Below are 17,583 nucleotides of genomic sequence, written 5' to 3' on the forward strand. Positions count from 1 at the left end.
ATGATATATAACTTTGCCTTTTTTTTTTTCTCTGAATTTGAAATTTACTTGTCCTTAAATAAGATTTTATAATGAATAATGTACACTGGATGTGCTAAATTATGTGAAACATTTCTTTTCCTCCTGAACTGATTATGTAAACTGTAGGATAGGTCTTTGTATTTAAATATCCCAAGCATAATATTGGGTTCTAAAATCACCCAAGTTCTGAATATGATTGTTGCCCACAAAACACAATTATACAAATACTTAGTTTAGCTTAGACGTATTATGCTAATAAAAACCTTCTTTTTCAAGCACTGTTTTCCAGAACTGCTAGTCTTTCATCTTTCACTTTTCAATRTAGATTTCAGTTGTCTTTTACTTTGTACTTCTTTCTACTCTAAAATGTATACTTCATTTGTAATACCTATACAGTTTTTTAAAGTTTAAGATATACACAAGGGATTTCCTCATATAAAATGATATTTACAACTATGATGTTAAATATTTGGTTATAATTACRGAKGGAGATTAGCTTTAAACAAGATTGKCTATATCATTAGATTTCCAGGTAGATGGAACACCTGTAAAATATCTTTGTTCTCTGGTATTTAAAAAGACAATCAGTCTTGTTAAAGAGGTTTATAACTGCAATTAAATACAAGGGATTTTTTATTAACAAATGTATATTGCTTTCTTGTCTAATCTTGCTTTCCATTAGAAATCCAGTGGGGAGAAGATGGCCGACCATTTCACTTCCTCTTTTATACTGGCAAGCCGTCATATTATTCATTAATGCATGTAAGTATGTTATCTGTAATAAATAATGTCAGCTCCCAGTMAAGTACATGTTATTCTAGAGGTGCCTGTCAGGACCTCCTGAGTTTAGTTATGTTTTCACAGTAGGCCATATCACCACTGAAGCTAAATGCAATGTATATTTTTGTGTCACAATATTAATTATTATGAGTATTTTTACGTCACATTTAAAAGAATACACTACATAATAGTTCTTGAATTTTTGGTTCATTTTATAGTTTTGCTATGGGCTGGTTTTGAATAGTATGATCACTTTCTTGTAGGCTCTATCTAGTTGGTAACAAAAGATTAGTAGTGGAGAAGGCACATACAACAAAAATGGCTAGTTCTAGTAAAGTTCATTGTAGAATAAAAAATAGGGGTTTTTTTTTTCCTCTGTGAAGGGCAAAGCTATAGGAAATGTTATTTGTGCTGACATTTAGTGTGAAGAAAATTTGCATTTAAACTGCTTAATTGATTTTTCTAAGATGGTTCCATTCATGCAAACTTAAGGCTTTTTCTGATTAATATGGTTCCAGGAGTAAAGGATCTGCATCTTTTACCTTTATGAAAAAAGCTGTATCTAATAGAACATCACTAGACCCTGAGTCTTAACATGGTTATGAGCAGACCTTTCATATCTGTGACCATCAGTGGCACAAGYATTATCTGCATCTTTAGAAGAGTTTCTGTAGAAAGACGTTCATGTTTCTTACGTGTACTTAAAGAAGACAAAAGCATTAACAATGTATAATGTAAAAATGCAGAAATGTTTAATTGGATATTCGTGTCAGATTTTTTTTCCTCATTAGATAGTCTGAAGAAGTAAGTTCTGTGGTTGTCAAAAAACTAAACTTTATGGTCACAAATTCAGTGCACAGCTTTACTGAGTATAGTGTTTTTATTAGAATGATCTGATATTTATTTGCGTTCTGTGTACCCAAAGGACAAAATCTCCTCTTGTCAGGTACATTTATTTCTTTGGGAGAATAAAAAACACCCCCACTCTTTTTTTTTTCCCCTTTTTTTTTCCCTTTCTTTTTTTTTTTTTTTCTTTGTTGACCTTGGGCAAATGAGCTTCTTGCCCTGGCAGAAATGAAATGAATGATAAATGTAGAGAGTGTCTTTGCTGAGTAATGGAGCTGCAGCATAGGCTTTCCACAGAGGTTTTCTCCTGCACAGCCCGAGGCAGCCCGAGGACCCCTGCTGTTCATTTAAATAGGTATGTCAAATCTGCCTCGAAACGCCGCTGGTTTGATCTGTGGTAATATTTGTGAAGGTTCCATCCATATGGACTTGAGCCCCCTGCAGTGCTAAGAAATAATGTACAACGCTTCATGGTGCAGACGCAAATTTTCTCTGAAAAGGGATGCAATGCTGCGTTTTAGCTGTCGGAGAGGATGATGGAGCTGACGCGCTAGGCCTGTCAACTTGTTACACGGATGGGTTGCACGCAGCAAGGCTGTGGAAAATCTGTGCCTTTTAACTTTTCTACTTAATCACGGTTGTAGCATTGCCTTTAGACTGTATGCTACATTAATTCTCTTCCTGCCTTCTGCCTTTCATCCCAAGTTTCACGGAAAAAAGTAAAGCATGCAGGTCTTGTGGAGGAGCCTTATCAAACAGCTGTCATCTGACAAGCCATTTGCATTTGTTTTGGCTGAAACAGAGCAACCCAAGGGCAAGATGTTTTGTTGCATTCCATCATAATGAAGAAATTACAAATTTTACAAGGAGCACAAGTTTATTTTTAGCTCTGCCTAACAGTTAGAGTATGCTAGCTTGCCTTGGAAATCTCTGAAAGTATACGCCTGTTTTGTTTCTAAGAGTGTGGCCACCACCTTCAAACAAACGGCCTTGACAAATGCATTTTTTATTAGTCTGGGATCCTTGTGTTCTTCAAGTGTTTCTGAATACTTTCATTAAACAGGCCTCCATATATGTAAATCCATTAAGTGAGGTTTAACAGGGGTTTTTTTAGTTGGCCAAATGAAAGCTAAAATCTGCATGAAATTCCCASCATTGTTTTGACCACTTATTAAACTAATGTGTATTTAACAAAACATATTCTTAAGTCTCAAAGCTAATTAATTTGTTGAGAAAAGAGTTGTATGTTAATACAGCCTAGTGTAAGTAATCAATCCCATTTGAGGATGTCTTTTAAATTGCTACATTAAATCTAATAAAACGGATAAACATATTATTTAGCTTAAACTTGTATGCMACTAATTGCTACATAAGCTCATGTGGAACTTGAATTTTATTAATTGTTAGTCATATAACTGGCCATAGCATTATTGTTTACTTAGTGCTAATAAATAATATGCACTTACTGAAAATAAACTGTATCTCTGTGTGCATTATAATTGCCAGTATACATGTTTGACTTTCAATATGAAATGAACTTTCATACAGGATATTCATTACACGCATTATTGTCTTTGTTTTGTTTGTTGAATAAAGTTTAGCTGTAGGGTAGAGGACAAGTTTTTTTCTTCTGATACACAAAAGAATGGTTATTGTGAAACACCATTTYGCAAATGTTTAATAGTACATTTGATCATCATTTAACTTAGAAGGTTTTTAGAATAATATTTTTGTAATGTGGAGAACAAGACAAAATGGTATCTTATACCACTTTGTATAGGAAAGTAGTAATTCCATGTAATCATGCTTCTTGTACTTGTTTARAAATATCAGGGCTTGTGGATTGAGGTAAATGCTCTAACAGTTGAGCATTTTAACTCAAAAAGACTTCAAAAGTTAAAACCCCTCAAGGAGTATGCTGAAGTCAAAACAGAATAAACAAGATAAAGTCAGACTGAGGTAAAATGTGGTTTCTGCAGCATATTTTAACTAAAATGTTAGTAGAATATTTTTCCCCATAAAATTATTTTAGGGTTTAATTTGCTGATTTCTTCCCTATTTTTTAATGCAGAGTAAAATAATTTTTTATTATTTTAAATGTCCTTGTAGAGATCTGAAATTTGATCTCTCTATTAGAAATGAAAGCATTTCAGACATAGTTGATCTTGTAAAATCAGCTTTTTTGATTGTGTAATAGCTGAGTTTACAAGACACACAGATGTGTACAGTCATGAATTGGACTATTGAATCCTCAAGTGATTAGTAAAATCTTCACCTGCCAGCTTTGAAAAAGCAAGTGTGTGTTCAGAAGCTTTCTTTAGCTGTTGGGAAGTGAAGATTTGTCAGATAAATTATTGGGCATTACATGTGATTCCTGATTTTGCAAAGGCTCATCCACATACTTTACTTCACACGTGAGTGGTTCTTTCAGTCTGTTGGCTTCATCTCTATACAGAGATTAGATACACRCTTTTTTTTTTTTAGTACTTTAGACCAAAATTTTATAAGAGTTGCAAGTCCACTTTCATTGCCAGAAATATGTAGGAAATTATATTTAACATTTCTCTTAAACTTGGAATTACTTTAAAAATGCTACTTTTTAATGTTGTTTGACTTCATCTTCTGCGTAAAGGGTTCTTTGTCTGAATAGACATGATTGCTGTAATTTAACCAGAACAGTTTAAAGAGATCATTTTAATTCTTAAAAGTGCATGTTCTTAGAACTTAAATAGGCTGTGGAGTGTTGGTGTTCTTTGGGAGTACCTAGGGAGGATCTTCAGAAAATCTTACTGTTGCAGCTGTTCTAAAGCTTTTTGTCATGATAACTATTAAWTTCTGAAGCTAAAAAGTGGTGGATGGCAACCTATATATTGTTTTATTTGCCTGTGTTTATCAGTAGTTTTCAAATACAACAAAATCCTTAAGTATTCTTTTAATTTGTGTCATGTTACTTGAAAACTGCAGTTGGTGTTCAGAAGCAGTTCTGACTGTAATCAGTTTGTCCTACGGTAACAACTGTGGTTCCCTCCCTCTGCCCTTTTTTAGGGAACTGTGATGTAGCTGTGCTTTCGTTGAGCCCCTGCTCATGTATTTTTGCTGACCATACCAATACAAAAATATGTGTGCSAGAGTGTATTGGAGATGGGTAGGTGTTTGTGAGGAGGCAGACTCTGCAGGTAGGATGGTGACACCCTCTGCCCTTTGAGGCAAGAGTAGCTTGGTGAAAGGTGAAAAACCTCCTTACACATTTGTAAGACCTAGTAACYCAGTAGCTCTTCTAATCATCTGACACCAAAATATCATCTTCATGCGTGGTTTGACTTTTTCCAAATGCGGAAACTCCTGGAGCTCATCAGAATCATTCTCCAGGACTGTTCCAGCTGAGCTCACCCCAGCTTGCTGAGGGATAGCCACAGCCCTCCTTCCCCTTCTCTTCCCCTTCTCTTCCCCTTCTCTTCCCCTTCTCTTCCCCTTCTCTTCCCCTTCTCTTCCCCTTCTCTTCCCCTTCTCTTCCCCTTCTCTTCCCCTTCTCTTCCCCTTCTCTTCCCCTTCTCTTCCCCTTCTCTTCCCCTTCTCTTCCCCTTCTCTTCCCCTTCTCTTCCCCTTCTCTTCCCCTTCTCTTCCCCTTCTCTTCCCCTTCTCTTCCCCTTCTCTTCCCCTTCTCTTCCCCTTCTCTTCCCCTTCTCTACAGTCCCAAGCAGAAGCTTCCATACTCATTCTTTTCCTGTCTTAACTGCAAATGCTAAAAATTGCATGGTGCAGGCGCACCTCATGACCTCTAATCCAAACTGTGCCTGTGCTTTTAATGTATAGGCAGTAATTTTTGAACCCTAATAGTCAGCTCTGAATGGAGTTGTTAAGATTACTGGAGTGAAATGACATGAATCTTGCCCACAGTAGTGATACCGTATCTTGTTATCTTAGAGAACTATGGTTATATTTTTGAGGTTTGCAAATACTTGAAAATAGATTTCTGCTCTTTTATGTAATGGTTCCTATGTTTGAGGATGAGTACACTTTAAGTTGAACATTTTTCCTAGTTCCTATCTGATACAATTATATCAAGAAAAGAAAGGATTTCTGAAAGGCTTATTATAATGTATGAGTCCTCATCCTGTCTCAAAAGTAGATGATTTTGTACTTCTAGATTTTTGAATGTGGAATTATTTTAAAAATATTTTTAAAATATTTCAAGATGCCATTAAAAATGTCATCAGTGACCTGCATCAGAGACGTCAGTGAATTGTCCCTATTTAAATGCTTTCAATGCAGCTCAGATAACAATCTATTCTTTTGTTCATGCATTTTAAGTACAAATATTTTTAGTGTATGTGCAGGTGTATTTTTTATTAGTGAACAAATCAGCTTGAACAGTAGGTGTTTATAACTAAGCAAGGGGCTTCTATTTTGGGTTGGTTTTTTTTAAGCTGCTGCAGAAATTTYGCTGCATCCTGTTGTAAATCCCAGTTTTATGTTAAGACCTAGTATTTCATTAGTTAATTTCTTGCAATACAGAGTTGTCTCACATTTTTTTCTTTACCCTTTTTTTGTAAGTAATACAAATTAAAAAAACCAAATCTTGTTTCTTGTCCCACTAATTCTGCTGTTTCTCTCTAGTATTTGCTAAAACTCGTGTTAGTACAGTATAGGAAAGTTACTATGAACTTTCTATTTCACTTGTAAATGGAAGTAAATTACTTGGCATATAAGTACTTGGTTKTAGTCCAATGTCCTGTTGTTTCAATATAATTTATAATTATTTCTCCAAATACTTCTATTTAACTTTTGCATTTGAATCACTGTTGTAATTCAGAGTATTAGATGTAATATTTTAGAGTGAGTASTCTCCATAAGTTTCTGAACTGAAAAAAAAAACCTTAAATACTTTATTTAAAATGTGTTTCTTCTATAATATTTTTACTATGACTTTTTTTAATATTTTCTCCTTTGTTGTTGTTGTGGGGTTTTGTTGTTCTTCTTTTTTCCTGAAGTGATAAATCATTGTCACATCATTGTTTGAAAATAATAACATAGTTAAGAATTTTGAGAAAACTCTTTAAAAACACTGAAAATTCAGAGTAAGTATATCTGTACTTTTGAAAGAACAGAAATTCTTACTATGATAAATGTGCAACTTTGTGTCCATGTAGACATTCCAGGGTAAAAAGTTCTGACTGATAGAGACCACCAGTAAACCTGACACTTCTACAAGTACAAAAATCTTAATTAAATGAAATTAAATAAGACTTAAACCTTGTCTGTATTTTGAGGAAGTCATACCAAAATGTGAATGCACTGATGAAATTGTTGTGCAGTATGTTTTGGAACTGTATTCATTATACAAATGTAGTTGTCTTTCTGTGTTCAGTTGAGAACGTCTCTTTTTTTTTTTTTTTTTTTTTGCAAGCATATGTAAGAAGGCAAAAATCAATGTTGCAGAATTCAAAATAAATTATTTTGAACTGCCTATGACTTTTTTTTTGTCAGAGCTCTGCATTTTAAGTGTTTGAAGAGTAAAACTGCATAAACGTGTTTTTTAAATAGCAAAATTTAAATATTAAATTAAGATATCCATTTAAATACTTTTACCATTTTTCCATTTTTTCCATACATTTAAGGAAACATATGAGAAGTTGCTGAATGTTCAGAAGCATCAAGACCAACTGACAGTTCAAGACCTTCCTCTTCAGAAGGAAAAAAGGTAAGCTTCCAATTAGAATGAATATTGGTAGAAGTATTCTTAATGTGCTTTCATATCCTATTTTGACACTTCTGGTACTTCCCCACCCTACCTGCCTTTTATTCCACCAACACATTTTCAGACTTTTGCTCTCTTGCCTTGTGTAATATTTGTATGGTAGTTTCAGGTTGAAAACTCTTACCAGATRTGCATGGAGCACTCACTTCTCACTGCTACAGTAGAGAAATCACACCTATTTCTCTTATTCTGTCTGCTCTTTTCAATATTCTTTCCTTTAAAAAAATTCTGAAATGTGATTTTAAAATAAACAGAAAATACCCAGAATTCTATGTTTCTGTATAAAGCGTATACACATTAGTATATATGAATGTGGGTTTATATATATATATAAAAAATACATATTCTGTATGAATTTTTCTGATAATGTGAAAAAAGGAGCTAAACTTTTTATAAGAAAACAAAGGCTTTTAACATATCAACTATGTTGTTTCTGATGAAAAAATCCTGAGGCATAAAACTAAGCTCTTTAATAGTCTTTAATTACAGTTTTTGAGTATTTTAACTTACCAACATTTACGTTGGAGTATCAAAATACTTAATTTCACTGKTTTTGTTCTAATGGCTTTGAACAGAAATTGTCAAAACTAGTAATTTTAGAAAATCTCATTTGGCTGAATTTCATTAATTATCACCATTATTAGTAACTGAATTTAGTTTCTTTCTTTCCTTTTTCACTTCTCCAGTGTGCACAGCAATCTCTCAGCTAGTTAGTCACTGGACAGGAAAGGTCCATGTCCACCAGAAGCTATGGGTCATCTACAGTTGTTGGTTCTTAATGAATGCAGTCAGGATATGCTTTWAAGTGCTGTTTGCTCCTCTTAGACTGTACTCTTGTTTTTTTTTTTTATTTCTTGCAAGGATTTTATATTAGAATATTAAATTAAGTAAGTGTTTGAAGGAAATGGATACAGCTAGAAAGTTTTGGTTTTGGCATTTACTGCTTTTCTGTGTAGTTACTTTTTTCCCAGTCCCCAGCTGTTTTAATCTTTGTTCTTGCTGTGTGTTTTCTAGCCAGATATATGCACTGCTCCAGGAGCACATCATGTTAGTTTGTCACTTCTTCATTTCAGTCATTTGTTATTCATGTTAGGAAGAGAAAGGATTAATTTGCTGAGATTATTTCAATTTATTAAATAACAGAAGTTYTTGTTTCTTCATGATATAAATAGCATTCTGTGACCCACTGAATATTTTATTACAGATTCATGTTCATTTCTGAGCAGACGAGAGAACAAATGAATTTWGTTTCTTGGTATATGCTGCTGAAAAATAACCTGACTCCTTACAGAGCTCAGCCAGTGGATTTACTGATGTGAAAAATGACCTAAAGCTAGTCAGAGATGAAAGGTTTTTTCCCTGTTAGGTTTGTAAAGCTCAGAGAATTTAAAGGATTTTGAGACTTACTTTCCACACTGAATATGGTACTTCCTCTGAGATTAGTCCGGATAGGATAATTTATCTCCTAAGCATAGGTAGAGGGTCAGTAGGAAGTGCTGGGTTTTTTAGTTTGAGGACATTGGTTTGGTTTGTTTTTTTTTTCCTCAGAAACTAATCTATTGTGAATGCATTCTGTCATATTAACTATAGGGCTAGGACCTGRTCTGTTCTACTTGAGATTTATAGCTTTTCACATATAAGAAATTTTATCCAGCTTCACTGGAAGTAGCAAATAATAATATATAAATATAAGTATATACTTGAGGCTGTCAGGATTGGAAGCTTTTTAAATCATTGTTAAAATCTGCATTGTTTCTAAGTAATCATTTCTCATGTCCTGACTCAGAAMGCATTAAAATACATGCATGAGAAGTAGTATTCCTTAAAAACACCTTCAGAAGGAGTGTTTTACTGAATCACAGCTTCCTTAATGCTGCTGAAAACGCTTRCTAAAAATCCTGAGTTAAGAAGCTAGTTACTTCTTTGCCTTAAATTTACSTGAAAATGTTGGTATGTGTATTTATGGTGGCATTCTGTTTCRCTGATTTATTTCAGATTTGTTTCAGGCACTGATTTTTCTTTGTGTTAGCATTTCTCTGTGAGGCTGTTTTCTTAGAAATTTCTGCTTTTGCTATCATGAGTGCAGTTTCTGTGCTGAGCAGCTCAAGATTACACAGTAGATAGAATACAGTGTGTCACTGCTGCATTAGTACTGTGACTATGCATACTGCTAGTGCAGTTCTTTATATTGATCAGAAAAGTAAAGACCAGAGGCAAAAGAATTTGATTTTTACATKCTGCCTTTGATTTTATTCCTTGCTGCTGGTAAACCAAATTTTTCCTGGCAGCAGGCTTTTAAAAGTAAGTCCTAAGTTGGGAGGAAGATCACTTGCTATTACAGTATTAYTCTAATTCAATCTCAGACTTCAATAATATGAATAATGCATAGCTGATACTCATAATGTTCATGTGGTTAATTCAATACATGAAGTTACCATACCTTTCAAAAGGCRTATCTTTTAAAACCAACGTAGACCTTCTCATGTTTACTGTAGGAATGTGATCTGCATTCATTTGTAATGGAAAATGTATTTCTGAACGAAGACTGACTGTATGTGTGGTCTTTTGTGATGTAACTCTAATTGCACRGTTAATTAAAGGAAGAATATATGTGATATTTTAAACAGAAACCTGGCTGGCAGCAGATGGCTGACTAAGATTGAATTGGAAGAAATGTTGTTAGAAAAACTGTCAGATGATGATGTAAGTAATTAATCTTTCAAATCTTAAGGAGGCTTGTATCTTAAAAATATGGACTCTGGGTACATTTTTGGATATTGGAAAGGTATTGTGCAGAAGCAGGTGCTCTCCAAAAGAGTTTTGTGTCTTCTGATGAAGAATATATATGTTCACAGCATTGTCACACTCATGCTGTCTTGAAGTGACTTGTGTTGGTAATTTTTATCTAGCACAATGCAGAACTCTTAAGAACCTTCTGTTGTTGCTAACATAATTTAGTTTTTTCCTGGTAATGTTGTGAGACCTAGAGCACTTGTTCCTTGTCATCTAATTATGTGGTCAGGAATGGGCTACAGTAACGCTTCATTATAGAAATAAACAGTCATTTATTGTAGTTACAGATGAAAAATGGACAGGGCTAGAACCTCTGTTACTAACTGTAGGAAAGKGGTAAATATTCAAGAGGGGGAAACRTGATRGCTTTGTACAATGATAAACCASCACAGAGTTTCTGATTATTTAATCTTAAGGATGACATGGTAATGCCAGAAAAATCACAGAGGGTTTATTAGAAGTAAGGAGTCCTCTTTCTTAGTGATTGGCTACMGAATCAAATATCAGATCAGATATATCAAATAATAAGACACAAAGCTGTATAGATCTATGATTTGATACAGATATCTCCTGTTATATTCTCCTTGATATGGTGGGAGAGGGGAAGGTTTTGCAGTTTCCTCAGTGTCTGCAGATTGTATCACACTGTGGGTTTGGCGTCATCCTTTACATCTATCTCTGGGAATAAGACTATTCATCCTAATAGTCATACACTTTTTCTCACTCAGAGCTTTTCCCTACAGTTCCCTGAAGAGCATTAGGTTCTGTAACAGCAGGTTCAGTCTATGTGGCCAGCTTTTGGAAGCTTGGTCTTKGATATGACAGTACCAGAGAATGTAACTCTATTTGTCTGAGCATCCCAAAGTGTGTTCTTACCCAGAAGTAGTGTTCTTCATTCCTGCCTGTCCTGTGGATTACAGCTTTGCAAAAATATCATAAMAGCAGAAACATGCCCTTTGCTCACTTGTCATCTGACCAGTAGCATGTGATGGCTTCCTTGTCTGTGGTGATGTGAAAAGGTCTTGAGCAGATTGTGGTCCATAACCGTAAGTTAGAAGTAGTTGTTGTAGGTTCTCCATCCTGGTAATACCCAGGAGGCTTTCTCTGTCTTGTTCACAGTAGTGTTTTCAGTAGCTCTTGCATTTGGGATTGCCATTTTTCCTCTCCAGGTGCCAGGTCTACTTGTACAACCAAACAGTTTGGTGTTCTTCACTGCTTTGTTTTAGCACATTCTACATCTCTAAAGGTGGATTTCAGTTAACTTAAAAAACCCCAAGCAACCAGAAACCAACACCAAACTCTTCTATACTGGCCTCTCACATGTAAGACCACAAAGCCTCAGCCTATAGGAAARAACATCCTTTAAATATATTTGAAATGTCTTGGTATAGGCTGCCAATCTTACCTGCTCAAATTCTTATCTTTTGCCACTGCAGCAAAATTTTCAGTGGTGCTTACATTATTAAACTAAATCAGAGCTATTGATTTTTTTTTTTCCTTTATGCTCTCTAAATGAAAACTGTTGGAAGCTTTCTACTTTTATAGTCTCTATAATTTCTACATTTTTGTTTTTTTCATATTTCTGCTCTTCAAAGGCTTTACCACACATCTGTGTCATATCATTAGGGAGAAGTAGTTTTCAAGTGATGTCAGAGTTCCAGGGACTATTATTAAGTTATAAGAAAAGTAGTAATTTTGTGCTAGAGAAGACTGGTAACAGAGAAAAGAACAAATGCTTTCAATAACCACTTGTAAGTRAAAAAACCTTCAAAAATCAAGTTGATATCTATATGAAAAATCCATTTTTTGATGGTATAATCCTTTTTGTCTGGTGATAGCTGTCTGGTGCCCCACCAGTAACACTTGGTAACAGGACATCCCAGCTTTTGGCACAAATGGGTTAACACAGTGGTGTGTATTCTTTAATCACATGTTGAAGAACTTTGGAGGGAAGTATAAGGGGGAAGGAGAACCACACAGTAGCGAAGGATAATTTATTTCAAGAGGTTGCCCTTTAAGTCAAGTATCTCTTGAATTTTTAAATACCTTGATTGTTCAGTTTTAAAGGAAATCATAAACATTAAAGTAACTCAGCTTGAACAGCCAAAGATAGATAGGCATTTTTTGTATATGTTATGAAATATGATCATTTATGAGATTCAATTCAGTGAAAAAATTATTTCCAAATCAGTGAATATGCTGACTTGCTAAAAATCAGGTAAAAAATCTTTTCCTTTTGCTATTTTAATAAAACAGTCATGAGATAAGTAAGACATCTCTCCCCCGATGTTTTTTTTTTTAAGTGAGATGGACTTAATTCTAATACAATAGTCCTTTGTTAAAAAGGGATTGGTTATGCTTTGAAGTAAAGTTACACTGTTTTATGAAGAAAGAGCTTGATGTCTTTAGTCACACAGAAAATGATGCAACTGCATGCTGTTCTTAAATCAGYATGTAGGTGCAAAAGTGTCATCTTGTCAGAAATCATCAATAAAAGTGAAGTAGGAAAAATCCATTATATAAAAATAGAAAGTTTTCAYAAATGCAATTACACTTGCATCCTTTAATGAAGTCTTGTTGTCTTACAGTATTCGAGATTTATTCAACTCTTACAAAAATTGGTGGCATTGCCATGTGCTGACATCGAGGAGGAGTACATACAGAAGTTTTCCAAAGAAGTTCCTGCGCAGTTGCAGAAGGTGGTTATTGACCCCTTGCAGTTTGATGAGCGAGGAGTGGCCTTCAGCACTGGGGAAGGTAATAATTTCAATTTGATTGGTAATGATACAGATTTTCTCCCTCTTCACACTGCTTTTTTATAGTATGTACAACACTTCTGAAAGTGTCACTGCTTCATTTTATATGCTTATATATAAATGTATATATATATGTATTCTGCATGTATAGCTGTTAGTGATGTTATGAAACACAGAATTACAGCATGGTCTGGTCAGACAGTGCAAGTTTTTGGCCCAGCRTCTATCAGCTGTTTTTATATGTATTTCTATATGGTGGTACCTCTGTAGAGAAGACCCCATTGTGTTACAGGTTGTAGGATACAAAAGGACTCTTATTTTCGGCCAGAGTTGATTGCTGAACATAAAGAGTGCAGGAGTACAGGAGCACAAACACATATGAATATTTCTGTGGATATAACAGTGTTGTTGCCCAGTATAAAAATGGCATGCTTGGACTACTGAGTAACCTTTATCTTGACTTCTGTAAGCAGTCCAGCAAAGGGCAACTTTGAAGATGCAAAGAATAAATAGCAAGGCATTTGGATATTTACAAACAGCCTAGGAAAATGTGAAGAGGAAATTTCCAAATATTATGGGACTCAGGTGGATAATGGGATATTGATCATTCACACCAAGATGGAGGGGATGTTAGAAAAAGCCATGAAGGTCTCTGTGTCTTCCAAACACAGGCTGTTACATTTTCATTGAAGGGATACATAGTTAAAGGAYAATATGATGCAGGATATGAGGGATTGCATAGAAAAAATAATGTAGTAACAACTTGTAGAAAAGACTTTCTGGTCAAAGCACGTGTGCACACATTTTAAGCTGTGCATTTAAGAAGAATCTGAGAGATGATGGGTATTATGCAGTAGGCAGCAGATGATAATAATAACAAAGGTCACAGAAAATTTGAGGGTCAAAATGGCTAGAGAGCTCTGCTTTACTTGGGGTGTCTTCAAGATTACATGACAACAAAGACATGTAAGAGCACCAAACCRTGATTTAATTCGCATTGGCTTTCAGTAGTATCTTCAGAAGACTAGTTAATAAAGTTTGMTGAGCATGCAACCTGTGTGATTTAAGAAAAATCACCAGGTTTAATAAGTGCAAAACCAGTCTTGTTTGTGCCCCATCACCCCCAAAATGAAGCAGAATGTCTTAATTTTTTATAATTCCTTTATCAGAATGATTGCTTCCTTTGTGCTGAAGGAGATTGGTCTCCCCACACACACTTCTCTCCCTCTTAATAGACGTTGATTAAAATATATTGAAAGATAGTTGTTCTTTGTTTGCTTTTTTTTGTTACCTCAGYCTGTAAAACCAGGCAGCTGGCACTGTATGAATGTGCTGAGATTTGTTTTAACTACTTGAGTACTTGAAGTTCTGTAGAATATTGAAGCCTCATAATAGATTTGGTTTAATTCCTTTAAGGTAAAAGAAAAACTGCAAGAGCTACTGCAGTAATTTATGACAATGGGTCTGGAAAAATTACAGTGAATGGAATTGACATTTTACATTACTTCCCAGTGCTGCAGGACAGGTGAGAGCACTATGAATTCTGTTTTTTTCTGAATTTTTACTGTACTTAAAATATTCCAGCAGAAGTAATGCCATACAATTATATATTGGTGCTGTGTTCCATATTGTTGAGTCTGTGTTCTTGTTTCTGTATAACTATCTGTTTTATGAAAATGAGTCTTGCATTTCCTCCTAATTTTCTGGAGTTTACTGATAGGTAAACCTTGCTTGTGCTCCTTGTCTCAGCTTTTCTGAATGGATGCAAAAACCAAGAGCAGACTGTTTGGATAGTTCAAATTTTAGTCCTCTTAGAAAGGGGACTTGAAATTTATTTTAAGTAATAAACATTATTAAGTGTTTCCCAAGAAATTTGCAAATAGCACGCATGTGTAATTAAACTGGCATTCAGTAATATAGAGAAAGCAAATAAGGTGAAGGACGTCATGTAAAGCTTCAGATTTTGGAGGATGTGCACAGTCTCATACAGAGAAGACTTCTCATAAGGCTGACATAGGGTTTCTATCCCTAATGTGATTTTTATTTCTATTTTATATTGTGATTTTTACGCTCAAGAATAGAGAGTGAGGTTGCTCTGTTTCAATATCCAGAACTGGTGGATCTTGGCTTCTATAGAGAAGTAATAGGATAAAAGTAATTTTAAAACTGAACTGAAAGTGCTTACCACTGGCAGTTGGAATATGGACCTAGCTGCTAATTTCCTATTGATTTGAATGAGATATGAATGCCCTTTTGGATCTCTGCCTGAAAGTTAACTATGTTTTTGTATATACAATGATGAGAAATGTGCATAGTATGTAACTTTATGCACATWAWTCTTTTTAATTTTTCTTCTTTTTTTAATTTTTTTCTCCCCTTAGGGAACAGTTGTTGTTCCCTTTCCAGTTTCTTGGCAGAATTGGAAAACATGATATGGTTTGCACAGTCTCTGGTGGAGGAAGATCGGCACAGGCTGGAGCAATACGTTTAGCCTCTGCAAAAGCCTTAAGGAGTTTTGTGACAGAAAAGGAGGTGGAATTCATGAGGCAAGGTAGGAATTGAAATTATTTCAATGTTTCTTAATGTGTTTCTGGTAATTAACAGAATTAATACAAGGATCATTAAGGATCAGATTTGAGTAAATAATCCCAGTGAAACCTTGTATATTGTATGAAAGGGATCTGCATTTATTTATAGATTGTTTTCACTTGTTTCCTAGCATCCTTTGTGTACATTTTGGATGACTTCTCAAGCGTTTTTCCATCTGTTCATGACCTCTTCTAGGTCTATTAACCAGCTTCTATTGCCTCAACATATAATCACAAAACATGAATGTATATTCACTACTGAATAAATCTGGATAAGACTTTAGTGAACTGTAAGGTACTGAGATTGTGGTTTGTTTTACTTGGCTGATCACATCTTGTTCGTGTTTTAAAAAGTTTTCTTCTCAAACATAAATGCTGGAGGGTTGGCTTTGAAGAGAGAGTAATGAGCATAAAAGTACTACATGCAAGTAGCCAAACTGAAGGAGCTTCTTTCCTCTCCTGCATTATTTAGTATTTACAAGTTACCTAGGATAAGATAGGATTTATTTAGATAACTGCAGGATTTGATRCTTCTCAATGATGAGATGCCCATACTGTTTCAGCAAATGCAGAGTTATGAACAGTGAACTTTTAACTATGCTTTTTCTGGACTAGTAGCAAGAATACCTGCCTTTATTAGTGGCAGAACAGCTGTGATTTTTTTTCACTCTCTTGCCAGCCATGAGACCAAAGCTATCTTCATGCTGCTATCTTTGCAACAAGTTTCTTTGACTGTACCTTTTCAGTACTGGCAATTGTGACTTTCTAGGATATATTTGTAAATAGACATTGTRATGAGTTTGATATCTGTGCTGAGATCAGTGTAATTCTGAACTTGGGACAAGTGCCCAAGTGCCAAATATACTTTTAAGTGTATTTATATAGATAAATATATTTGTATTTATAAATAAGTAYACCACAAAGCAGTGGTCTTCAGAGTGAGGAGTGTGCAACTGACCCACTGGGATTTAGTAAGAATGTGTTGTATTTAATTTATAAATGAGTAAATAAATATATTTGGGAATACATGSTCACAAATAGTTTTCTGTTAGGACTGTGTGATCCAAAAATTTTGGAGACCACTGTTCTAAGACCTTAAGCAATATGGATAGATAAAAAACAATGTGGGATTTTTTTAGTGGTTTGTAAAGGAAAATGTGAAGGAAGTTCAGTTACTAAAGAGAAGTTAAAATCTTAGAGGATCTTTCAGTGTTGTTGTGGTTCTGAACTTTTAGCCCTCTACATGTTACAAATCGTATTGCTAGTGAAAGTCAAAGTTACTGGCTCACGTATAGTGTACCTGTAATATTAACTAGCAGCAGCAAATAAATGGGTRCTTTTCTGTGTTTTGCAGCTGGATTACTCACAGCTGACCCACGTGTGAAGGAAAGAAAAAAGCCTGGTCAAGAGGGGCCCAGACGGAAATTCACCTGGAAAAAGCGATAAGTCTTGAGTATTTAAARAACGGCAAAGTGCTATCAAAATTTYAAAACATACTGATTTATGATTTAAAACTGTTGTATTAATATGTTTAGTAATAAAGACTTTTTTTCCCTTTATAGTTACTATGTCTTCTGTTTAAAAAGCAGCGAACAAGTCAAAATTTATTTAAAATTGTGGATGCAATTTGACAGAATGCTAGATGTAAAATAGTAGCCCAAGTGCCAGTGAAGTCAGTAACGATTCATTAAACTGTTGGTGGATTATAACTTCTAAAAATCAGTGTATTTGTTTAATGATCTGGCAGTTTAAATTCGGAAATTAGGCAGCTCCTAACCAGGTATTTGGACATCTTCAGTGTGCCTCCCTTTCTGTCTCATGGGTATCTGAGGGTAAGCAACAACTTCCTACCTGAACTGTGGTGGAGTTGAGAAGCCAGTGAGAATAGTAGTGACAATTGAGGGGAAGTTAAGAGAAGAACTGTCACAGGGGATAACCTTTGCCTGTGGAATTAGTTGCCTCCAGGATGCTTCCCCAGGTTAAGTAGGGAGTGATTCAGAACRAGTACCTAAATTAAGGTTCTCTGAATCATCATCTGGAG

General features: G+C 34.9%; 1 protein-coding gene across 1 annotated transcript in view; it reads left to right on the plus strand.

The window, feature by feature from the left end:
- Positions 1–17,224, plus strand: part of MRPS9 (mitochondrial ribosomal protein S9) — a 34,499-nt gene extending 17,275 nt beyond the window's left edge. The window contains exons 5-11 of the mRNA XM_057369467.1: positions 704–783; positions 7,266–7,348; positions 10,033–10,108; positions 12,787–12,955; positions 14,371–14,479; positions 15,336–15,505; positions 16,897–17,224. Of these exons, the coding sequence (XP_057225450.1) occupies positions 704–783; positions 7,266–7,348; positions 10,033–10,108; positions 12,787–12,955; positions 14,371–14,479; positions 15,336–15,505; positions 16,897–16,988 (779 nt within the window). The 3' untranslated portion in view covers positions 16,989–17,224. The remainder of the gene's footprint in view (positions 1–703; positions 784–7,265; positions 7,349–10,032; positions 10,109–12,786; positions 12,956–14,370; positions 14,480–15,335; positions 15,506–16,896) is intronic.
- Positions 17,225–17,583: the final 359 nt, after the last annotated feature.

Source organism: Malurus melanocephalus, unplaced genomic scaffold, assembly GCF_030028575.1.
Source record: "Malurus melanocephalus ecotype Western Australia unplaced genomic scaffold, MMel_1.1 scaffold_111, whole genome shotgun sequence".
In the NCBI taxonomy this organism is placed as follows: Eukaryota; Metazoa; Chordata; class Aves; order Passeriformes; family Maluridae; genus Malurus; species Malurus melanocephalus.